Source organism: Anthonomus grandis, chromosome 8 (assembly GCF_022605725.1).
Source record: "Anthonomus grandis grandis chromosome 8, icAntGran1.3, whole genome shotgun sequence".
Taxonomy (NCBI): Eukaryota; Metazoa; Arthropoda; class Insecta; order Coleoptera; family Curculionidae; genus Anthonomus; species Anthonomus grandis.
Genome location: NC_065553.1, coordinates 30,867,445 through 30,894,052, shown reverse-complemented (window position 1 = coordinate 30,894,052; position 26,608 = coordinate 30,867,445). Strand labels below are relative to the sequence as shown.

The 26,608-nt window shown below is 33.3% G+C and overlaps 1 protein-coding gene across 1 annotated transcript in view; it reads left to right on the top strand.

Annotated features, from left to right (window-relative positions):
- Positions 1-21,135, top strand: part of LOC126739617 (BTB/POZ domain-containing protein KCTD3) — a 96,513-nt gene extending 75,378 nt beyond the window's left edge. Inside the window, exon 12 of the mRNA XM_050445375.1 lies at positions 20,797-21,135. Coding sequence (XP_050301332.1) covers positions 20,797-20,996 — 200 coding nt within the window. The 3' untranslated portion in view covers positions 20,997-21,135. The remainder of the gene's footprint in view (positions 1-20,796) is intronic.
- Positions 21,136-26,608: the final 5,473 nt, after the last annotated feature.

Sequence of the window (26,608 nt, the reverse complement as noted above, 5' to 3'; positions counted from 1 at the left end):
AATATGTATACAGGATGGGGACTCTAACGGGAATAAATTCGCTAGAGCTCTTGAATACAATATTTCAGAAAAAGGAAAAAATAAGTCTACTAAGAATTTTTGCCGCCTTTAAAAATCTATTAAAAATATTTTTCAATCCACTGAGGGGTGAAACCTAATCATACCTAATTTTTTTTTATAAGATAATATCACTAGTGGCACCTTGTTGAAAACTTCATTTAAAAAGTTTACTTTTCTTTTTGAAACAAATGAACTTGTCTTTAAATTTACATAAAAACTGTTTAAATGTGTGAAAATCAATTAAAATATCCCGACGGTGCAAATGCCATTTTGTTCTCCTTGAGAAGGTTACTTACTAATCGCTATAAAGTGGCCTAACTGCCTCAAAACTATACAGATATGATCATTCTAACTTCGCCCATTAGAATTATACAGGGTGTTTCCTAACTACGGTACGAAACTATGCAGGGTGAATCGTTAGGTCGTTTTATGAAAAAAAGTTCCTATGAACGTATAACGGGAGTTGCTTTGTTTCTGAGATACAGGGCGATGAAGGTTCAAAAAAATAACGGTATTTTAAAAATACCATAACTATCCTTTAACCGATTTGGTTGAAATTTGGTGCAGTTATTTGAAGTTATAATACGCTTATTTAGCTGTAACTAGATTGAAATTATTAGGTCCAGTGGCGTGTCAGTGGGCGTATTGTTGAGAAAAAAACAAGGCCAATAATTGTTTTGCAGCTTTTTATTTATTTTTGTATTTAAGCAACTAAAAATACAACTTTTTCGTATCTTATCTTATTATCTTCGTATCTGGCTTTGTTTTCGAAAAAAAAATTTTAAGTATCTTTAACTCATTCTAAAAATTATCCATGGACGACAACATGAAATAAAAACCAATTAATTCGATAAACAATTTCGACCTTAAAGTAAATGAGCAAAATGCCCACCTTCTGATAAAATACACGACTGCAAACGATTTGTCATTGAGTGTCTGACACGCTCAAAAGTACCTGGAGTATCCCTTATGATATTGCAATGGACAATTATCCGATTCCTCAAGTCATTCACATCTAGAACAGGAGTTTTATAAACAAGAGCCTTCAGATGGCCCCGTAAATAGTAATCCAGGGGATTCATATCAGGACTGCGAGCCGGCCAAATTTGAGGTCCTGCACGTCCAATGCAGCAATTAGGGTAGATGACGTCGAGATGCTGACGAGCAAGAACACTGAAATGAGCTGGAGCCCCTTCGTGCATAAACCACATGTTGACTCTTACTTGTAGGAGTACTTCTTCTAATAAAGTGGGTAAATGGTGTTGCAAGAAATCCGTGTAGGATTCACCTGTTAATCTTGCCGGTAAAAAAAGGGCCAATTAGATAGTCACCAATAATTCCTATCCAAACGTTCAGCGAAAATTGTTGCTGAAAATGAGTTTCTCTAATAACGTCGGGATTTTCGTTGGCCCAAAAATGATCATTATGGAAGTTCATAATAGCATCTCTTGAAAAATTTGCCTCATCCGTAAATAAAATATTTGGTAAGAAATGATTATTGTGTGCCATCGTATGCATCAACCACCTGCAAAACATTAATCTTGGATGAAAATCCCGAGGCAGTAGAGCTTGTACACGCTGTATGTGATATGGATGTAGGAGGGTTCTTTTTAGAACTTTCCAAACGGTTTTTGAACTGACTTCAAGCTGCAGTGCAATCTTCCTGATACTATTGGAAGGATCTTCTTCTATCGCATCAAGTATAGCTTCTTCCAGTTCAGGCGTTGTTATAGTTTCTGGTCTTCCACCACCCATATTTTTATTAAAACTCCCAGTTTCACATAATCTTGCATGTAGTTTTCTAAATGTTTTTGCACATGGAATTACTCTGTTAGGAAATCTGTCCTGGTAAATTCTTCGTGCTTCTTCCACATTTCCATTTGCTAATCCATAAATAAAGTGCATGTCGGTCATTTCATGGTTAGTAAAATTATTCATGATGGAGTAATAAATCACTGCTAATTGACAGCTGAATTTTACTTAAAGCAATTCTATCACTGTCAGCTGGTCTCCAAAGCAGGTAGGTACAAAGGAGGTACTTGAATGGACTTGCTAATTATTTGTCATAAGAAGCAATGTATTTGTTATTTTGTTGTATTTCAAAAATCTGATAATAAAAATCGTAGAAGTTGAATGTTTATTATCATAGTAAACAAGACACAAGAGACCAAAAAGTCGTGTATTGGTCGAAATTGTTTATCGAATTAATTGGTTTTTATTATGTTGTCGTCCATGGATAATTTTTAGAATGAGTTAAAGATACTTAAAATTTTTTTTTTCGAAAACAAAGCCAGATATCAAGATAATAAGATAAGATACGAAAAAGTTGTATTTTTAGTTGCTTAAATACAAAAATAAATAAAAAGCTGCAAAACAATTATTGGCCTTGTTTTTTTCTCAACAATAAGCATGTGGTGCCCACTGACACGCCACTGGACCTAATAATTTCAATCTAGTTACAGCTAAATAAGCGTCTTATAACTTCAAATAACTGCACCAAATTTCAACCAAATCGGTTTAAGGATAGTTATAGTATTTTTAAAAGACCGTTATTTTTTTGAACCTTCATCGCCCTGTATTTCAGAAACAAAGCAACTCCCGACATACGTCCATAGGAACTTTTTTTCATAAAACGACCTAACGATTCACCCTGTATAGTTTCGTACCGTAGTTAGGAAACACCCTGTATATCGCGGTAGGTCTGGCAACATTGTGACAACATACTCGAAGCAGCGGACCCCGCCGAAGCCCGAAACCGAAAGTGCACTGCTCTGTGGCAAATTAAAAAAAAAATTTGTTTCGTTTGAGTCTTTGCTGCTGCCTGTCCTAACAGCAAAAAATAAACTAAAAACCGACTGCAGTAATGTTGTAAACATAAATTAACTAAATATTACAGGAAATTAAAAAATTAATTCAAAATATAGCAAAACATTAAGTTAATTTGATAATATTAAATAAAAAATAAAATTATCTTATGTCAGGTTCAAAAAGGCCACCCTGTTTAGCAGTACAGTACGTCAATCGATCATAGGTATCATCAAGAACTTCATCCCTCAAAAGACGTATCGATAAAAAAAAGGCCTATAATTGAATCACCTAAAATGTCAGCCCATACATTAATCTTTTAAGGGTATTGTGTAGGTGTTGGTATGCTTATGTGCTTATTTTCCCTCGAACAACCCACTGTAATGGACGGATTATGTTTACCACAAATAGAGAAAGAGGACTCATCTGAAAACAACATGTTACTAATAAACATTTCGTCCCGATTTGCCATTTCCAATACTTCATGGCAAAATTCCATCCGTCTCTCATGGTCCTGTGGGAAAATTTCTTGGGTTTTTTGCAACTTATAGCACTTGTACTTATTTCTTTTTAAAATTCTTCTAACCCTTAAAGGCTCAATACCCGTTTCTTTGGCAATAGTTGTACTATTGCAAGGAAAGTTCATTTCAGCAACAGCACAAACATTAACCTCTCGAAGCTCCCTTTCTTCGCCTAGCGGTCTAACAACAGATGATTGCTCATTTGCATAGCATTTCCTGCAATTTTGCAAGCACCCAAAGGTCTCAAACCTATAGATAATTGCAAAAATTGTGATGCGTACGGGAATGGGCCGATTTTCGAACGGTCTGTTTAAAAGCTAATAGAAGAATAACTTTGATTTACAAAAAAAAGATCGGATCGCATAAAGCAAACAAGCACATCGCCAGTTCGATACGGTTAATATAAACGAAGCAATAAGGAAAGCCGGCTCACAAGAGAAATATAAAAGTGCTTGAAATGGCGTTCTATATAAAAACAAACTCTTTCTATATTAATCTTTGCTTATGCCTTTGATATTTAAATATACCTTAATACTAATAATAATAATCAAGCAAATAATATCCTAAATATATCTTTTTGTGCATTATTTAACACTTCCACTTATTCTGAATATTACGAAAAAAATTAAAAACACACTTCACGCACAAAATGAAAACGAACGTCTATGTGCTTGGTTCTTTTGTGAAATTCTGGATTGTGGGCAAGTTTGATAGCAGATTGATTGTCTACGTTAATATTAACAAGTTCTTAACCCATTCCTATTTCATCTAATAGTGTTTTTAGCCACAGAGCTTCTTTTGTGCCAAGTGCCAAGGCAATGTACTCGGCTTCAGTAGTCAAAAAATTCTCGGTTTTCTTTAAATATCTTTTATGTTCGGATCCCCAATTATTTAAAAAACGACTCACCTGACTAACAGCATACGAAATATCAGGTCTGCTTACCGAAGCCAGAAAAATTAAAGAACCAACAGCTTGACAATAGGGTTCATTTATTGCTGAGCTGTCAATACAATCTGGAGTTTTTAGATGAAGTCCCGATTCTGCTAGAACACTCACAGGTTTTGCTTGATCCATATTGAATTTTTGAAGAATCCACATATTGTCTCTGGTGAAGCAATATTGAATGTTTTTTTCGATTGCACTCGATGGCAAGTCCAACAAATTGTTTAACGTCACTCACCGTGATCTCAAAACTGTTCTTTAGGTTTCTCAACATGTCCCGAATCAGATTTGACCACGATTATATCACTAACCCATCATCCACGTGTAAGGCCAAATAAATTGACACTCCATTTATATTTCCGGCGAAAACGCATGGGTCACTTTTCAGTTGTCTGAAATTATAGTTGCTTAAGAAGGTCACAAATGTCTTGTTCCAGCAGCGCAGAGACTGTTTTAATCCATACAGACTTTTTATCAATTTACCGACACTGTTGGGAACATTTGAGTTTTCATAACCACGTGGTTATCTGATCAAACTGGGAAATTTGATAATCATGTTCTGCTGCTAAAGCAAGTAGCATACGTATAAAGTCATATCTCACTACCGGGATAAATTATCTTTACAGTCAATGCCTTCTTTGTACCGCGTCGGGTAACCATTTTCGTCACTTTTTGCGCGAAACACTCACTTGGTGCCTATCACCTTTACATTTTCCCGATTTGAAACAAGCTCCCGTGTTTTTTTTTCTGATGAGCCTCTATTTCTTCATCCATAGCCAGTTTCCATTTTTCCGAATCTTCGTTTTTAATTGCCTCTTCATATGTTTCAGGTTCAACTACTGAATAATAAACTGCAGGTCCGAAGTAATCTGGACGACTTACAGTTTCACGATTACGTAAGCAGCGTGGTTCAATAACTTCAGTTATTTCTTCTTCTTGTGGCGGGTCTTCATCGTGTTTTGGATCATCTTCATAATTTCCAAAAGATAGCTTACTAGATCAAAATTTACGTTTCGGCTAACACCAATTTTTGGGGTTTTCGAGGCCCATAGTCTGTAGTCTTCAGAATAGCCTTTATATCCAACAAACAATTGTTTTTCACTTTTTGAATCCCACTTTTTCCTAAACTGAGGCGGAATAGACACATAGGCTACAGATCCAAAAATTTTCATATGTTTGAGGGACTGTTGTCTTTTAATCCAGATGAATCATTTAGACTAGATGTTTATAGGTCCACACACGTCAGAGTGATTCATCTCTCCAGGTTTTTCAACTTTTGGTCTCAGTGTTGAATGGAATGGTTTTCTTGGTTGTTTGCCAAACTGACATGCCTCACAGAAAAAATCATTTTCATTTGTACAAGGAAGACTTGCATTTTTCTTTAAACCTTTTATTACATGTAGGTTGACGTGTTCAAAGCATTCATGCCACATTTGAAGTGAATTACTCGTAGCAAGATTACATTCAATTTGGTTCGTTTGGTTTATATGGAAGTTCATTTTCCATAAGTTGTTCTTTCGTGTACCCATGCATGAAATTCTACCATTTTTATCACGAAATTCGCATTTGTCTTTGTAGGCAAAATGTGTAAAATTTCTATAAGTTATTGCTCCTACTGAAAATAAACTTCTTTGCAGCTCAGGAATAAACAAAACATTGTTTATTGTGCGACCTTGCCAGACATTATTCACAAGAGCCTGAGTTTCTATGGTTCCCATCCCAGTTGCCTGAATGACTCTGTGTTCATCTTTTACAGCAATTGGTTTACTAATTGGCTCGATTTTAGAAAACCACTTTTTCTGATCGGTCATATGCATGCTTGCGGCAGAATCACATATCCAGTTGAAATGATCTTGTTCTGTACTAAATGAATAAGATACTGATATATCACATATGTAAGCAGGTTCTGTATAGAGGGAGGTGACCATTCTTATTTTTATCTTCTTTTTCTTTGGCTAGTTGCTTTTTGCATTCACGCGCCTAGTGTTCTTTCTCATAACAAAAATTGCACTTGGTTCTTTTCTTTAGATTGGCAATACTTTCGTCTCTGCTTGTTGTATCCATTTCTTGTATAATTGGCGTTTCCGTTTGAAAAGCTTTTGAGAACTTGATTTTGAGCCGTTTGAAGAACTTTCAGTGCCAAGCTCGTAGTATCATCTTCATTTAAGGTCATTTGAGTCTCTTCTTTAAGTAGCCATGCTACTAGATTGTTAAAAGTTTGCATAGACGGTGTAACAGAATCCCAAGCAGTACGAAAAGCATTGTATTTTGCTGGCAAGCTACTAATCACTTTCGAACAAATCGCACTTTGGCTTACACTTTCGCCTATATCTGATAGCTGCTTAACAATCGTTTCAATATTTACAATATGAGTAGATATTTTTGTATTAACAGGCATGCGATATTCCTAGAAACGTTGCCAAATTAATTCTTTTGAAACTTCCTTAAAAGTCTTTTGCTCATGTATACTAATTAATTTTGATCACATTTTCGCAGCAGTTTTACGATTAACTAAATATGGTAATTGATCAGGCATAATGAAAGAAAGAAAAACTACTTGCGCTTTTGAATTTTTCTTGTCCCAGTGTTTCCATTCAGTCGTTGTTTTATCTTCTGGTTTGCCAGATGTTCCTTGAACAACTTCATCTAAGCCTTCAGCCTTCAAAACTATGGACACGCAAAATTTCTACAGCTGGAAATTGCTCCCGTCAAACTTGACAATGTGTCCTGCAGAGCCTTCTTTTGCAGTTGTCATTAGCTTTCTTTGCGGAAGCAATCCTTGACTGATCCCTGACAAATCTTATGATCAAATAACTATGGTCAACTACGCACGCGCGTTTTAAACCATGTCTGGGATTCGTACTTCTCTGCGAACGGGTTTATTATTCATATCGAGAAAATATGCATACATAGATTAATAATGAATAGTTATATAGACCGTGGTAAGTCTTTCCATTTCTTAAATTATGTGGTTATACTTATAACCGATGTTATTTTGCTACAGAAATAAGCGAATTTGTGGAATTTAATTTCAGTGCTATCAAAGAAGAATTTTATGGATGAACTCATTGTAATACGTTACTTTTTTTGGATTTTTATAAACAATATAGAAAGCAAGTTGGGTCTTTAAGAATAAAAAGTTTGAAAAAAATGTATGAATAGAGATAGCTAAAGAAATGAGACACAAATTAAAGAGGCATATAACAGCTACAAACTGTGAAAATATATGGCGCCTGTTAGCGTTTAGCTTAAAAGGGCCTATAAAAAATATATAGCCGACTTAAATCAAACCGGGGTTGGAAGGAAAAATTTTGAATATGCAGAGATAATGATGAAAATCTTGAGGAAGAAAAAAACTGTGCATCCAGAGATTCTTTTGGCAGCAAATTCAGTAGATACAATGCCCACTGTATCAGAAAATCCAGAACCTAGTTGTTCGTCTTCAATTCAGACAGAAGAATAAGTACCAAAGAAAGCCACCAGTAAAAATAAAAGTATTGTTACAGGTTCTTATCGGACTAGAACTTTGAAGAGTAATTTATTAAAAGAAATTCGAAGCGACCGACAAACTTGTTACAAGTGGCGATTAGAACAGGAGGATAAAAAAAAAAGTAAAAAAAAATTGTTAGAGGGAAAAAATTTAATATTAAAAAATATCGCAGAAAAATTAGATCCAACATTAGTTAGTATTTTAGATGCCTAAGCTGCTACATCGAATGTTATTTTCATTATAAATATCTTATTTTTACTTTTGTTATTGAAATGTACGTGAGTATTTATTCCAGAAGAATTTACCAGTAGTTTTATTCCAGAAGAATCCAAGAATTTTATTTTTGTTATGAATTTTTTAATTACGTTTACTTTCGTTGTTAATATCGAAGAAGAAGAAGTATGTGTTTTATTTTTCTTGTGGGAGTTTTCTATTTTCGTTTAAATTATAATAAGTAGCTAATAAACAAAGAAAATATTAAAAGAAATTTGATAACAAGAATATTTTATTTACATATCTCAAATACATAATATTAAAATTATTAAATGTAAAATGGAAGGTAAGTTATTTAACACAAAATTTCTTCGATTAAGTACACCTTATTCATCTTCATTTTCCTGTCCTTCCCGTAATTCTAAAACAGCATTATCATCTTCAACTTCCCAAACATCCTCTTCTTGAATGCGTAAGTTATTACTGAGTGCAATATTATGTAGTACAGCACATGCTCTTATGAACTGTACAGCAGTTCTTATGTTTCGCAATCTTAAATAATATAGTTGTCTAAATCGCTGCTTCAAAAGACGAAAACAGTGCTCTATTACATATCTATTTTTGGAGAGATAATAATTGTAATTTCTTTGTCTTCTTATCAACTGTCCCTTATCGCGAAACGGCGTCAACAAATTGTCCAGACATAGATATACACTATCTTCAAGAAGAAAATAATTCTGACATCTTTGTGGTAAGTGTCAAATAGTGGAGAAGCTCGAAATACTCTACTGTCATGTACTAACCCAGGGTAGCCAACGAAGATATCCCGAATAATCACAAACTATCTGCGCCTGAAACAATATAAATAAGTGAACTCATAATACAACTATAAAAATTTGCAGATATATACATAATATAAACGAATTAGACCTAATAATAACCAATAAGAATTCGTGCAAATACTCGCACTAACCGTGACTATTTTGTTGGTTGCTTTTTAAGAAAATTAAATACCATTTATATGGAAAATCTAATTATTTTTTAACTTTTTTTGTATTCTTTTTTTGATGTTTTTATTAAATTTGACCCACTTTACATATTTAATATTGAATATCTTACCTGAATTAAATTAAAAAGTAATATTTCCTATTTACGTAGGAATCAGGATCGTCACCTGGTTTATCAATACGTATTTATCAATACGTATATGCGTACCATCGATTGCTCCTATTACTCCAGAAAATGTATTTTCACGAAAGTGTCTTTCGATATTAATTTCTTCATTTTCATTTGGCCACGTGATTTTTTGAGCAGATAAGTTGCTTAAAAATTATGTCACTCTTGTTACAATTTTATGCAATGAAGTTTTGGTTATATTGAATCTGTCTGCAACATCCTTGAAACTACTGGCTTCGTGTGCAGGAAAACGGAGGAATATTGTAATAATTTTTTCAGGTGAAAGTTTTTCTGAATCTCCTGCTTGACGATGGAAGTCATCTGAAGCCTCAAACTATTGTGCTAGTTCAGCAGTTTTTTCTCGGCTCAAACGAAAGTGTTCTTGGTACTGTTCCTTGTTGTATTCATGAGCAGTTCCTTCAAAATAATTTTTATTTCTTGGAGTTTTCATAACATTCATGATTCCTTCCAAGTCATCGTCACTAGATGAGAAATGATCGCTCAACTGCAATAAATAAACAACTTAAAATTTTTATTTCATTTACTTTTTACTGTAATGTTATCTTGTGTACAAGTACAAATTACAAGACAGTTTGACCACTAATCAAAACTCTTTATTTTTAATCTCGAGACGTGTTTGGCTAACGATGTTAGCATCTTCGGGAGAAGAAAACATTTATTAAAACGTTTTATTTAAATGATGAGTTTTAATCTTCTCCCGAAGATGCTAACATCGTTTGCAAAACACGTGTCGAGATTAAAAATAAAGAGTTTTGGTTAGTAGTAAAACTGTCTCGTAATTTGAGCATCACACCAAAGGTTTAAACCATAGGACTATTGTGTATAAGTAGTATGTATAATATATTAATTTACCTTTGTATCTTTAAATAAAGCTATTTGAACTTCTAATAAGTATATAAAACACTGCTACTATACTAAAAAAATCTATACGCCGGCACAGAATAATACACATATAACTACAAAATTGTCCCTCCTGGAAAATGCTTTTGTCAACAAATGCAAGAGTCCGCAATACGCATTTTTTTTTGACAAGAAGTCCAGGCATCTATCTGATTGTTCTGATCGATCCCGTACCGGTCTTCAGTGGCAAAACGTGAACTTTTTTTCGGGTAGACAAACAATAAAAATCGTTAATTAGAAGAAATTGTGTATTCAATATTATTCACTTTAATGAAATAGGGAATGAAAGCGCATGAAATATTAACTCCGAGAAAAAAATTATGCAGTGATATAAAAAAAAAATAATAATAATAGATAGCACAAAAATAAATACTACTTACAAAATACACAACTAAAATACAATTGCTAATATCGAACAGTCGTTCATAAATAACCACTAAAATATCCACAAAAAAAAACTCTTCTAAATTTTTATACACCCAAAAATAAAAATACTACTAACTATTAAATTATAATAGTACGCGCCCGCACCAAATGCCAAATGCAATTCATCAAAATTCAGTTTCATCAAAATTTTTCATTTCAGATTCAACAAAACAAAACTGAAGATGTATTGTAGCCGACCAGATTAAGCGTGTCCGTAAACAATAACCTTCAATAGCATAATAAAATAGCTGGTTGACTTCGATAGCCAAAAGCTCGAATGTCTTTCCCGCAAGTAAATTTCGCAGACGTAATAGGCTGAATTCTGATGCGGCCGGACCTCTGTCGCCTGTTTCATCCGTTTTTGGTTCGATTAGATGCTCCGAATTTCGGAAGACAAATATCAATGTGTCTTCCTGGGGCTCTCTAACTTTGATTTGATTTACAAAAAAAAGATCGAGTCGCAAAAAGCAAAACAGTTATAATATAATCAAAGCGATAAAGAAAGCCAGCTCACAAATCTGAGAAATATGAAAGTGCTTGCTATGGCGTTCTATATAAAAACAAACTCGTATTTGCTTATGCCTTTGATATTTAAATATACCTTAATACTACTAATAATAATCAAGCAAATAATATCCTGAATATATCTTTTTATGCATTATTTAAGAAGGACGATGAAAGCTGAAATTCAGAAAATCTCTCTTAAACACACCTCTATAAAACTTAAAACTTACAGAAGATTCTTTATTTTTCCTCAAAAATTCTTTATGATTGTTAGAAATATGTACATTGTAATCCAGTTTTATACAAAGGATGCCATCTATGTCTAGGTTTGTTAAGCTTGAGTTCACAATGTTGTGAGTAGAGATTTAGAGCAGTATGACTAAAAGAGGGCACTAGTTGTGTTGAATTTTGTTTTATTTTTAATATACACATGTTTGCTGTTAGGTTATGTATCTTGTCTGTCAATCTGTCTGTCAGTCGTCTGGTTTTAAAATAATGAGCTGTAATTTTGTCGTTTTCTTTGTCTGAATAAACTTTATTTTATCAAACCGAGATATATGGTTTATTACTAGATTCCTACAGGTTATAGGCCCAGATTCCCAGTGAGTTTAAGTGCGTGAAATCGGTGTAAAGGGATAAAAATAGTTTTTTTTTGAAAAGAAAAACGACGGTAAACGTTTAGACCGGTTAGGACTTCTAGTGCTGTGTTAAATTAAAAAAAAACCTACAAAAATGGCAGAAAATTCATGTTTATCTATGGGTTTTGATAAACTAGCTGGTAGGGACAATTTTAATGACTGGAAGTTTGGGATGAAAATGGCACTTGTGCATTCCGATCTATGGGTCTGCATAAAGGGCTATCCAGAAGGTGATACAACGTCATCTGATGCCAAGGTAAGAGCAGATCAAAAGGCTCTAGCTAAAATATGCTTTATGGTACAACCTTGTGCTTATCCGCATGTTCGTAATGCAAGTACAGCCAATGAAGCTTGGCAGAATCTGTTAAGTGCTTATGAGGATAAAGGTTTGTCAAGGCGGCTTAGTTTAATCAGGCAATTAGTAAGAATTAAGCTTGAAGATTTCAAGACTATGGAGCAATATGTAAATGCAGCCATGTCATTAGCTCAAAAATTATCAGATATGCAGCATCCAGTGGATGATGAGTTTTTGGGTGTGATTTTGTTGAGCGGGCTTACTTTGGAATATGACCCCATGGTGATGGCCATAGAGAATTCAGTAGAAAAGATAACCAGTGATTTTATTAAAACTAAACTGCTTCAAGATGACAAATATAATAAAAATGATCATGAAGTAGCCTTATTGTCGAAGAGAAAGTCCTTCAAAAAGAGCAACAAGCAGGGTGTAAAGTGTTATGCATGTGGTTCATTTGGACACTATAAAAATCAATGTCCGAGGCCTTCAAACTTTGAAGAAAATAAAAAGTTTGATAAGGGCAAGTCTTATAAAGACAGAAAGGAGGTTGTCAAGCTGGATAAAGCACTGCAGGTTGCAGTTGAGGATGAAAGTATGCAGCATACTCAAAAGTGGTATATTGATTCAGGAGCGACTACTCATATGACTTTTCAAAGGGATTATCTGATGGATTTTCAAAGTCATGTGGAGGCAAAAATTGTTGTAGCCAACAATCAAAGAATATCTGGCAGTGGGATTGGCAAAACCCAGGTATGTACCAGATCTGGCTTAAAAACAATTTCTGAGGTGGTTTATGTTCCTGAGTTAAGTGCAAATTTACTCTCAGTTAGTAAAATGGTTGGAAAGGGCCACACTGTTGTTTTTCAAGATGAAAAATGTTCGATTTTTGACTGTGTCGATTTCCATGTGAAAGGAGAGGTTGTTGCCACCGCTACCATGAAGAATGGACTATATGAACTTGATGTGGAGGAGCAAAGCCTTTTCACTACTGTAGCAGGACCAAATTCAGAGGAATTATGGCATATGAGGCTAGGACATCTTAATAGAGTTAGCATGCAGCTGTTGAAAAATGGATGGGCCGATGGCATTACATATATTAATGGAAAAGGCGAACAATGTCAGGAGTGTTTGTTGGGCAAGCAAACAAGACAACTATTTAGTAAGGCAGGAGGTAAGAGAGCTAATAGTATTTTAGAGTTGATACACACAGATTTGTGTGGACCTATGCCAGTTACTTCCTGGAGTGGTGCAAGATATATTTTTGTGCTAGTTGATGATTACACAAGAAAAATATTTGTATACTTCTTAAAGTCTAAAACTGATGTATTGCAATATTTTAAAGAATTTCAGGCTTATGTTGAAAATCAAACAGGCATGAGCATTAAAAAGGTGCGCAGTGACAATGGCACAGAATATTTAAATGAAGGTTTTCAGAAACTATTTAAACAAAAAGGTATTGAACATCAGACAACGGTTAGATATACACCTCAACAAAATGGTGTTGCCGAGAGAACAAACAGGACAATTGAGGAGAAGGCTAGATGTCTACTACAAGGTGCAAATTTAGATCAAAGAATGTGGGCTGAAGCTGTCAATACTGCTGTCTATTTGAAAAATAGATCACCTCACAAGGCAGTCAAGGATTGTGTACCAGAAGAAAAATGGTCAGGAAAAAGGATTGACATTAAACATCTTAGAGTTTTTGGCTGTATTGCACAGGCACACATTCCTGATCAGTTAAGAAAAAAGTTTGATCCCAAGAGTAAAGAATATTTATTTGTGGGTTACGATGAACATACAAAAGCCTATAGATTGTATGATATGGAAAGACCAGGTCAAATAATCAAATCGAGGGATGTTGTTTTCTTGGAAAATAAATTTAAACTCAAGAAAAACAATAATACTCAGGCAGGTGTTCAAGTAGATGGGAACATAGATATTTTTGAACATGAGATAGAATATGATCAAGTTGAACAACCCATTGAGCCGAATCAAAATGAAGAAGAAGGCACACATATAAGTGACAGTGAGTCAGACGATACTATAGATGGTTTGATGCCATTGAGAAAATCATTAAGAACCAGAAAGGAAAAGACTTTTCCAGATCATGTGTTGTACTTAGTTTCCGAGGCCATATGTGAAGAACCGTCCACAGTGTCGGAAGCCTTGAGTGGTAACAATGCAGATAAATGGAGGAGAGCAATGGAGGAGGAATATAGTTCTTTGCAGGACAATAAAGTGTGGACATTAGTGAATAAACCTGATGATCAAAAAGTTGTCCAGTGTAAATGGGTTTTCCAGTTGAAGTGTGGGGCAAATGGTGAAAAGAGATACAAGGCTAGACTTGTAGCTCGGGGTTTCACACAACAATATGGAGTGGACTATACAGAAACTTTCTCACCTGTTGTTAGAAACTCTACTTTAAGAATGTTGTTTGCCATAGCTGTAAGTATGGATTTAAAAATTGATCATATAGATATAATCACAGCATTTCTCAATAGTGATTTAAAAGAGAGAATTTTTATGACCCAACCAGAAGGTTTTAATAATGATAATAGAGTCTGTTTATTAAACAAAGCCATATATGGACTTAAACAAGCTTCACGGATGTGGAACTTAGAAGTTGAAAAAGTTTTAACAAGTTTGGGTTATGAAAAGTCAAAATTTGAATCATGTGTCTATATTAAGAGATTTCAAAGTACAATTGTTATTGTAGCTCTGTACGTTGACGATTTTTTACTGTTTTACAATGATGGTAATGAAATAATAAAACTAAAGGGTGTTTTATCAGATAATTTTAAACTTAAAGATTTAGGTCAAGTTAGAAAATGTTTAGGTTTGAACATTGAAAGAGATCAGAATAAGCAAGAGTTAAGATTGAATCAAAAGCATTATATTTTATATTTACTGGAAAAATTTGGTATGTTAGAGGCTAAACCAATTTCAACTCCTATAGAACCTAGATTAAAATTAGAAAAAGGTAATTGTTGTGATGAAAATATTCCTTATAGGTGTTTGATAGGATCTTTAATGTTTTTGGCAGTTAACTCAAGACCGGATATAGCTTTCTCAGTAAGCTACTTGAGCCAGTTTAACACTTGTTATTCTGATACTCATTTTCAGCATGCGAAAAGAATTTTAAGGTATTTAAAAGGTACAATTGATCAAAGCCTTGTTTTCAAAAAGGGTGATCTAGAGTTTAAAGGGTTCTGTGATGCTGATTGGGAAAATAATTTGATTGATGGAAAATCATATACTGGCTATCTATTTTTATTATCCGAGGGGGCAATTTCATGGGAATCTAAAAAGCAAGCATCAGTAAGTTTATCAAGTACTGAAGCAGAATATGTTTCTATTTGCCAAGCCACTAAAGAAGCCATATTTTTGAAAGGTTTTCTAAATGAAATTTTAAAAATTGACAAAACAATTTTATTATTTAATGATAGTCAGAGTGCGCAGAAATTAGTTTTGAATCCTGTATTTCATAATAGGACAAAACACATAAATGTAAAATATCATTTTATAAGAGAGGCAGTAGAAAGGCGAGAAATATTTTTAAGATATATTTCAACTCATGATATGCCTGCTGATATTTTTACGAAGGGTTTGTCAGGGTCTAAGCATAAATATTTTGTAAACTGTTTGGGATGTTTTTAATTTTGGTATAGGTATATAACCATGTACTTAGGTTAAGTGTTTATGTATGTATTTCTTAAGTTCTAGTATACACTGGATTAAGTGGGGCTGTTAGAAATATGTACATTGTAATCCAGTTTTATACAAAGGATGCCATCTATGTCTAGGTTTGTTAAGCTTGAGTTCACAATGTTGTGAGTAGAGATTTAGAGCAGTATGACTAAAAGAGGGCACTAGTTGTGTTGAATTTTGTTTTATTTTTAATATACACATGTTTGCTGTTAGGTTATGTATCTTGTCTGTCAATCTGTCTGTCAGTCGTCTGGTTTTAAAATAATGAGCTGTAATTTTGTCGTTTTCTTTGTCTGAATAAACTTTATTTTATCAAACCGAGATATATGGTTTATTACTAGATTCCCACAATGATCCCTGAAGGTGATGAATATTTAAATCAGGACTAAGATATTCCTGTTCTGATCTTGCACGTGAATAGTGTGAAACATCTCTAGGGATAGAGTTTATATGTTGATGGATCAGTTTGCGGTCGTTTTCCGTGACCTTACTAGGCTTATTATTGGAACGCCTATCGATAAATGTGGTATCTTCCATTTTTTTCTTCTTTATTAAAACAACCAAACGTTTCTGAATGACACCAAAAACATTCATAAATGTCTTTCTGCATACTTGCACAAAATGTCCATCTTGATCTGGCAGTGTATAGGATATTGAAGTTTGCCTTTTACTATCTGCGGCACTGTCATAATTTCCATATCGACGTCTTTTTATTTTTACTAAATTTATTACGACATTGAGATACATCCCTTGTGTTTTGTAGTTTTCAGCATAAAATCTCTCAAAAAGTTGATACGTTTTCGTTCGTAAGTTATTTTTTTGCGCTTGCACGACACCTGAAATAGATACGCAAATATTAGGTGCAGATCAACAAATTCTTTTTATATTTACGTTAAGAAGTACGAAGTATTGCCTCTTATTCACATGGAAAAAAACAAAACACGCATAACAATCTGAATATCCACCCATTGTACGGAGTGGGTATTCATAAAATAGGTACGTGACTCCTAGTCACATACATTACAGAAGTTGTTTGAGGCACTGCAGGTTTCATTATGGGTTTTCCCGATTTGCTTTCGGCTCTGGCTGCCATTACCCAATGCAATTATTAATCCAATAAAAAAAAATTGAACAATTTTTTTTATTGGATTAATGAAACTTCCTATGGTAATTCAAAAGCATTTTAATTAAATATTACATCTAGAAAAAACACCAATATACTTTTTAGACATCAATTTAATTATGTACAGTACTAAAAATGAATAATAATTACAAAATATGGCAACATCCTTGTACATTTATGGTACATATTTTACAGATTCTGAAATATGCCACCCCGTCACACGCTTAATGAATCACCTGGGACAACCTAGCCTCTCGTAGTGCTTTGATACTTAGCGTTTTGGTCTGACGATTGTGGGTAGAATGAATTATGGGGCAAAATCATTGACACAGACAAGGTGTTTTGTTTGAATTATTTCACCAGTGGTTTTAAGCAAGAATTTTTAATATTAATTATCCATTGCTGTCTACATTTGACATTCCTCTTGGAAAAAAGAAGCCGCTAGAATATAGGTCTATGCAGCCTGGGACATACCATTTATGTTTTGCCTTTACGTCACCCATAAACATAGACATTTTGTGAAATAGCCTTAATACCAATTAAAAACCAAAGTAAAAAGTAACGTTTTAGATAACACAATATAACACACAACACATGAGAAAGTACAGCACTGGAGTACCCGAGATTATTGGATTTATGAATAGGTAGCTAATTCCTATTTTATAAAGAGTACTAATCTCGTTTGGCAAGCACTGGACACTAAATATTAATGCGGATAATAAGTTTATATTGTTTATTACTTTAGTCTCTCAATTAAATGTCTTTAGGGAAAATATTGACATCGAAATGACGTATGACGTAAGGATGCCGATGATTTAAATTATAAACTTTCGGGACGTAGTGCCTAGCTCCATCTAGTTTTACTATGCCAAAGCTTACGAAATAAAATTAAATCTTTTAGACCTTTTTAAGCAAATACCTACAAAACTGATTTTGGCACTAAATGCCTTTGGTACTTCCACTCTTCAAGTCTGTAGCACTCGTCTGCGAGTTTTCCTTCACTTTTCTAATTGTTATAGCGCTCTACTTGTTATAGCATTTCTCGTTTATCTCGAATGGTCAGTTTACTTTTTCTTCCTCGCCCTGTCACTGTTTTTGTTGTATAAGTGGTTTTATATTTTTTTTATAATATATTGAACTGTTGAGCGACTTCTTGAAACTAACTTTCCTATTTCTCTCTCTTATACAGGGTGTCCAAGATAAGGATTCTAAGCATGGGGATCTCGGTGCCTGTTGGAGATACAGCTTCGGTTAAATTAGGAAAAAGTTGTGCACTTTGAAGCGTATTTACATGCCGTTGAGAAACTTTAAAAATTTCCATGGCCTGCTGAGATATTTGGAAAAAACAGAAATTTGCCAATATCGATTTTATTTTTTCCTGGCTTTATTTTTAAAAGATATCACAAAACTATTGACACTTCTTCATTGACACTTTTGATGTAGTACGTGATGGCGCTTTTAAATTTTATATCCGACGTTTCGTTTTCGAGAAACCATCATCAACTTTATTTTTTCATATGGCGCGAAAAGAAAGTACACCCTGTATCTGATTCCATTTTTTATTACAAATTCAATGATGTATCACATGTCACATTTTTTTTGTTAGTTGAAAGGAAAAATGCAAATTTTCTATTTTTTTAGCATATTTTTTAAGTAATTTTTTTACTTTGGAAACAAATGCTTTGACGTATGTAAATACCTGTTACCGAGTCTGTCACATTTTTCTTTATATCTATTTAGAGAGTGATAAAGCTAAATGAAGCATTGATTTGCATTGTACATTGTACTACTTATAAATAAAAAAAATTAACCAGTAATAGACAAATGTTTTATGATTTTTCTAACGATATGCAACAAATAATGAATACATTTTAAAAATAACGAAAAAAACTCCTGCTCAGTTCCAAAAGAATGTTGATAGACCCGGTTTTTAATAAATCCCCAAAGGAAGAAGTCCAAAGGGTTTAAGTCCGGGGATCGCGCTGGCCAAGACACTTCACTGGAGGTTACAATCCACTTTTCAGGAAAACGCTGCAAAAGGTACTGTCGAACTTGCCCAGAATTATGTGCAGGAGCCTCGTCTTCTTGAAACCAACAGCTATTGACTTGTGCCAGAGGTAAATCATCTCTAAGTCTTCTGAATCATTTTGCAATAAATTAAGATATCGTTCTGCTGTTAATGAATAATGGTAAATAAATGGACCTAGTATTTTGGTTCCTAAAATTCCACACCACATATTAAACCCAAAACGTTGTTGATGTCTAGATATTTTCTTAACACGCAGATTTTGTTGGACCCAGTAATGACTATTGCGGCGGTTAAAGATACCATTATTAGTGACCATACTTTCGTCGGACCATATTATTTTTGATGGAAAATTAAAATCCTCTTCACAGGCACGTGTATACCACTCAATGGGATACACAATCCCCAGGTTTAAGTCTTGGAAAATTCTAAATTTGTAGGGGTGATATCTGTTTTTACGTAAAATAAACTGAGCTGTAAATTTGGCCACTCCTACATTTTTTTCAATTTGCTTGGTTGATATCTCGGGGTTTTCAATAACTGCTTGTAAAACATTATTTTGAGTTTCTTCAAGAGATTCCTTTTTTCGAGATAAAACAGGCTTTTTAAACGAACCATATTCTTTTAAATTTCGAGCCAACTCTAAGAAAATGGATTTACATGATTGCTTTCTATCTGGAAGTTTATTAAGATACATTGCTGCTGTATTTACAGTATTTTTGTAGCACAAAATGTAGCACGACAGCATGTCAAACTTCTCTTCATGACTATAATGACCACAAAGCATATTTGAAGATAATAACACAATTTTAGCAATAATAACGAGAACAGTAAATAATAATAACAATAATTACTCAACAAACAACACCTCGTCAATCACGGTAACAACAACGGCAATTAATATTTAATAAAAAATATGTGACAGTGTAAAAGGTATTTACGTCAAAGTGTCAAAGCATTTGTTTCCAAAGCCTACTTAATAATATGTTTAAAAAAAAAGAAAAATTGTATTTTTCCTTTTAACTAACAATAAAAATGTGACATATGATACATCATTGAATTTGTAATAAAAAATGGAATCAGATACAGGGTGTACTTTCTTTTCGCGCCATATAAAAAAATAAAGTTGATGATGGTTTCTCGAAAACGAAACGTCGGATATAAAATTTAAAAGCGCCATCACGTACTACATCAAAAGTGTCAATGAGAAAGTGTCAATAGTTTTTTGATATCTTTTAAAATCAAGCTAGGAAAAAGTAAAATCGATATTGGCAAATTTCCGTTTTTTCCAAATATCTCAGCAGGCCATGGAAATTTTTGAAGTTTCTCAACGGCATGTAAATACGCTTCAAAGTGCACAACTTTTTCCTAATTTAACCGAAGCTGTATCTCCAACAGGTACCGAGATCCCCATGCTTAGGATCCTTATCTTGGACACCCTGTATTGAGATTTTCCTTCTTGATATAATTTTATTATCAAATCTCTAATTTCCTGTGGCACTTCTGATAATTTGCGACCCATTTTTAAAAATACTAATGCTCTTTACAACAAAGATGACACACAATGACAAACTGTGTGCTAAATATCCTTTAGAATCTATATTTAGCAATTTTTTGCAACCAAAAGAAAAGAATTCCCTTAACATTATGACTGCAAATTGCTAATGGACGAATAATTTCGCTGGTCGAGATTTTATCAGATTATCTTATTTCTTTTAAAGGTTTTAAACAAGTTAAAAAAAGCTGTGTATTTCTTTCTTTAACTATTTAGTAGTATATAATACTTACATATTAAAATTTTAACCTATGCAAATTTATTAAATAATTTTTGTGTTATTATTTTATAGCTTTTATTTCTGCGTATAAAGAATATTTATTATTATTATTATTATTATTATTAAGTATTATTATATACAATATTTCAACTTGTAAAATATTATATTGCAGTAAAAACCGACGGTGGACCGAGTCCCAATGAACTACTACGGATGTTAGACCAATGCGACATAAGCAACAGTCTGTGCTCCACTCCCTGCATGTCACCCTGTCCGTCATTGGCTGCAGCTGCACGGTTAAAGGCTTGCAATGTCGCCTTTTTAAATCAGCAACAAGTGATCGATAATGAAAGAAGCAGTAGTTCGACCTAAGTTAAGTAAGGCATATAAAAAAAGATGATTCGTTACGAAAATGAGATCTTAAAAGAGGTTTAAATGACAGGTATTGTGTGTGTAAATTGCATTTGAATTATTATTGTTAATTTATATAGTAAATAATATACCTTATAAACTTTGGTTTTTGTAGCCACATATACCTAAGCAATAAACCATCAAAAATAATCCAGCTGTAAAACAACCAAGTACTTTTTAAGAAATGTTTAAAAAACTTATACAATTTTTAAGTCACTCCTGAGAATTTTAGAGAAAAAACTCTAATAAATATTGAACTTTAGGCAGTTTCCTTTTTTGTTTTTTAATTTCACAGATTTAATAACAGATGTCTTTTTCAAATCATTTGAAAAAAACAGAATTAACTTCTTATTATATACAAAAAATAATTTGATTTAAGAGCATATAAAGTTCTAAGATCATATGACAAGAGCTTCAAATTACTTAAAAAATCAATTTTTCGTCTTAAAAAATGTTTTCGCTACTTAAAAAATATACGTTTAAAGTGTCTTGTGTCAAAGTATGACATGCAATCGACCATTCTTAAGAAATCCTCATATCTGCTTATTTAATGAACAAAATGAACCAGTAAATGCGATTTGGAAAAAAGGAAAATGACAATCTTTAGCTAAATTAAGAGAGCAAAAAACAAAACAGAAATTTGCAACAGAAGTCTTTCTTATTTAATGGCATTATTCAAACAATTAGCATAGAGCATCCTTTAAAAATTAAAGATAATATTCAATTTATCCCAATAAATAGGCCAAATCAAATTTTCTGGATTTTTTTTTGCCACGGCACTGAAGTGGTTGGAATATAAATCCAATCGCTAAAGCCTATAGACTGCTTTTTAGGATTAAGGATCCGCTCCCCAGTGGTGAATTTTGCTAATTGCACACTTGTTATAGAATATACTATTTCAGTTCGCAGTTATAGAACCATTGTGAAATAAATACATATTCGTAACTAAAGGAATTTGGGAGCATTATCTAGTACACTTACCATAGTTAAAGGATCTAAACACACTGTTTTGACTTAAAAGTAAAAAAAATAATAATCCGTCAAAAAAAATACTGTCACTGTGACTATCGGTATAGAATCGAGGTCTTTCAATACTTACAATTTAAGCTCACTTAACAATTTAGCTGAAAATGCAAATAAACCCTCGCGATCTCACACGCGTCTATCAGTCTACCAGTGTTGCCAAAGTAACAATACCAATGTTAAGACGAATTCAGACTTGAGCACACATGCGGTGGGCAGCTTCGCATACGCATGGGGTATGCAGCTGTGGATTTCGTGGTTGAAGCTCGCCGCATGCATCGCTTTCCCGAATGGCCTGAGCGCCAAGCTGAATATCGGTATTTTGGCGGACATCAAAGAAACATTATACGTGTGCGTTGGCGCTCAATTTGGACGGGTTTTAAATAGGGATTTTTTAGAGCTATGTAGTCCTTGCTGGTAGCGGTGCTTAATTCGAAAATAGTGGTACAAAATAGTGCAACATTCGGAGAATAAAATGACATAGTAAAAGAATTATTTTTTTTTCTGGGGGGAGCTACCATAAAGTTAGCGCCCCCCCATAAAAATTCGTCATATCTTTTCACATAGCGGTGCAAAATTTGAAACTAATGGTGCAAAATTAGTGCCAAATTCGAGTCTAGTTTTCATATAGTTATTGCTACTGGGGGGGGGGGCTAACTTAATCGACCCGCTCCCCAGGTCCGCGGAAAATGCTTTTTAGAGGTTTTGCACTTATCTTTTTATTTGGACACCGTTGCACTTTTCGGCTTATTTTTTATATTTTAGATTAAAGATTAATACATGCCTAAAACTATATAAGAAGTGTAGTAAAAATTTAGAAATATATGAATTTTTGAATGAAATATTGGCATACAAGGCAATTTAAAATATAATAGTAGACCTCAAATCATATTAAAGTAGTTTGTTAATATGTAATCCCGAATCCCTACAGGACTTGCGCCCTATAAGTTTATTGCCTATAATATCGAAGGTCTTGGAATGAGTTGTCTATGCACAGTTGTCATTTTATCTTACTGGTAATAACATACTTCCAACTAAAGAGTTAAAGTTTTATGGTTGCGATAAAGTTGTTCTTTCTCTATTTAAGTCCTATCTCTGGAATCGTACCCAACGAGTACGTGTCAATAACAATTACTCCGATTCGAATATACACATAATTTCGGGAGTTCCTCAAGGATCGATTCTTGCTATATACTTCGGATTTTAGTTAATTCATTATTTCGATCCAGATGATATTGAACAGGCTTCTGAAAGTATAAATAGAGATCTAAACTTAATCTTGCGCTACTCGAAAGAACACAGTCTTAATATTAATGCCAATAAGACTAATGTATTACTTTTTTCCAATAAAAATCGTCGTGCTAAGGTTGAAAAAAATATATACATTCAATATAACAATAACCCCTTGACTTTTGCTGAGAGCGTCAAGATTCTAGGTCTAACTATAAAATTCTTCTTTAAGATTCCCAGGACATATAGTGCTGTCTTGCAGAACTGCTATTTACGTATGCATTTGCTCTATGCTAACATATTTTAAATTTTAAGACAAGAAAAAAACTCTGAGTATCGTTAGTGTTATCTGTTTTCAATTACTGTTTTATCGTTTGTTATCCTTGTCTTGATAAAATAACCCAGCAGAAACTGCAACGTGTACAAAATACGTGTTGTCGATTTGTGTGTAATTTAAGAAAATTTGATCATGTGTCCATATATACAGTGCTTTCACTTCAAAACGATCCACCCTTAATAACTTTCTTAAAAAAAAAAAAGAAAAAAAAACACACTCAAATTAGATATACAGGGGGACGTTTAATTATGCATTTGCTGAAGTTCTGTCAACCACTTCCTCACCTCCAGCTAACCTCACTTTAATATGTCAAATGGGAACCCCATCGTGTGATACATCGTAGTAAGTAGCGTAAAATTCTCTATTTAACGGTACCAAAAAAAAATGAAATCGGCAAATGTGTAAGCAAATAGTTAGCGAAAATGTCTAGAAATAATGAATATTTTATTTACGCCACTTTGGTATGTCAAATGGCTACCCCATGGTGTGATACATTATTTTAAAGAGCATTCATTATGCTATCAATGGTTGTAAAAAAAAATAAAATTGATTGACCAAGAAGCAATTAATGTGCAAATCGGTAGGGTAGAAAAACGAATTTAAATAGTTTAACAAATTTATTTTATTAAATATTCAAAATGCGCGCCGTTATTAGCAAGACAATAAAAAAGCCTATTTTCAAACTCCTTACGAACATTGGCAAGAGTCTGCCCGCTAATTTCTCTGCATTCTTGAAATATTCTATTTTTTAAATTCTCAATACTCAGGTGGGGTTTTATAAACTTTGCTTTTTAAGTAGCCCCAAAGAAAAAAGTCTAGGGGGGGTTAGGTCCGGAGATCGCGCAGGTGGCACCACGTCTGCCAATCCACTTTTCTCAAAAATTTTCATCAAGCCACTCTCGAACTACCAAAGTGTAGTGCGCGGGAGCTCCATCCTGCTGAAAATGTATATTATTTTCATTCAATAATATAGAACCATGTTGATCTACTTGATTTTCCATAGATTGGATGATGAAAGGGTATATTGCATTTTCTAAAAGGTTTAAATAAATTTCGCCAGTCAAAATTTCTTCAAAAAAAATGGCCCGATTATTTCATTCCTATAAATTCCTGCCCAAACATTAATTTTTTGGGGATATTGGGTATGGCCTTCCCGAAAAACATGCGGATTTTCATTATCCCAGTATCTACAGTTATGTCTGTTCACCAGGCCAACTGAATTCTCCTATCAAAATCATCTTCTCCGAGTTAATGAAGAATATGAATTTTATAAGGAAAGAACTTATTTTTTTTTAAACTTTATGTACGGAACCAGTGGAAATATTTGTTAGTTTTGCGGCCTTTGGTATAGACAAAGTTGGATCCATAGCAAATTGTCCTAGTACTTCAACTTGGCATGCTTCATCGACAACTCTATTTTCATATTTTTTCTTATTGCAAATCGATCTCGTCTCTTCAAATTTTCGTATTAATTCTAATACGTATTTATGGCTCGCGTTTTTATCTTGATGCCTTTCATTAAATGCTCTTGCGGTTCTGCGAGCATACCGATCTTGAGCTCCATAAAGGAACATTATTTCTATTCTTTCGGCTAGCGTATACAACATTTTATTAACTCACTGTTTTAACTAAAATTGAAAAATTGCACGCGTCAAACTGACAATTTTAACAATAATAAATCGCCTGCTTTTTAAAGGCCTTAAAAATGTAAGGTATTGCAGTGTTTTTTGTACCTATTAGGTAGGTTTCGCAAAAAATATAAGTGAAGTAAATACACATACAAAGTTATAAAACTGCAAAGATTTTTGCAAAAAATTTGAAGACACTCTTTTTTCTCGCAAGTAACGGTACACATTCTTACTTAAAAAAATAAATAATTTGCTTGAACTAAATGTACTGTTTGTTACCACACATTTTAACTTCTAAATTGCTTCTATTTTTTTTTGATGATCTATTATAAAAAATGTAAGAATTTTAAAATGATGTAGGTACCACACTAAAAGTATTCATTTAAAATACCAAAGTTTGGCGTAAATAAAATATTCATTATTTCTAGACATTTTCGCTAACTATTTGCTTACACATTTACCAATTTAATTTTTTTTGGTACCGTTAAATAGAGAATTTTACGCTGCTTACTATGATGTATCACACGATGGGGGTTCCCATTTGACATATTAAAGTGAGGTTAGCTGGAGGTGAGGAGGTGATTGACAGAACTTCAGTAAATGCATAATTAAACGTCCCCCTATATATCTAATTTGACGTGTTTTTTTTTCTTTTTTAAGAAAGTTATTAAGGGTGGATCGTTTTGAAATGAAAGCACTGTATATATTTACCGATTGCAGTGGCTAAAATGTCATATCTTTTTAAGTTTCATTTTCTCACATTTATGTGTCGGCTCTATAGAAACCAAAAGGCAAAATATATATATATAAGACATAAGACTCTGACATTGCCACACCATAGCATAGCTCTTTTCTCACGTAGTTATACTTACATTGCCGCAACAATTTATAATCGATTTAGACCTAATTTTTCAATTCCAATATCTCACTTTAAAAATGATTATAAAACTTTGTTCTTGAAGGAACAATACCACAATTAGTTTTTTTTCGCTGCGGATTTACAAATGTATTTAATTGGTTTCTTTCTTCGCTATATTTGTTTTTTGATTAATTTTTATATTACTATTACTGCTTGTTTGTCAAAACATTTGTAATTATTATTATTTTTAGGGTTAAGAGATAAAAATAGCTTTATCTAATCTTCGCCTTTTTGGGCAAATGTAATGTAATATGCATTTGATACCAAATAAAGATATATTTACTTATTTATTATTATTACTTGTAAAAAGTTCGGCTTAAATTGCCTTTTTTCCATGGAGCGGCACAAACAGCACAAGTTTTTACTATCGGAACAGTTCACTAAAATACTCAAATGCGTCTTTTTTTAACCAAAAATTAAAGAAAAAATACAGAAC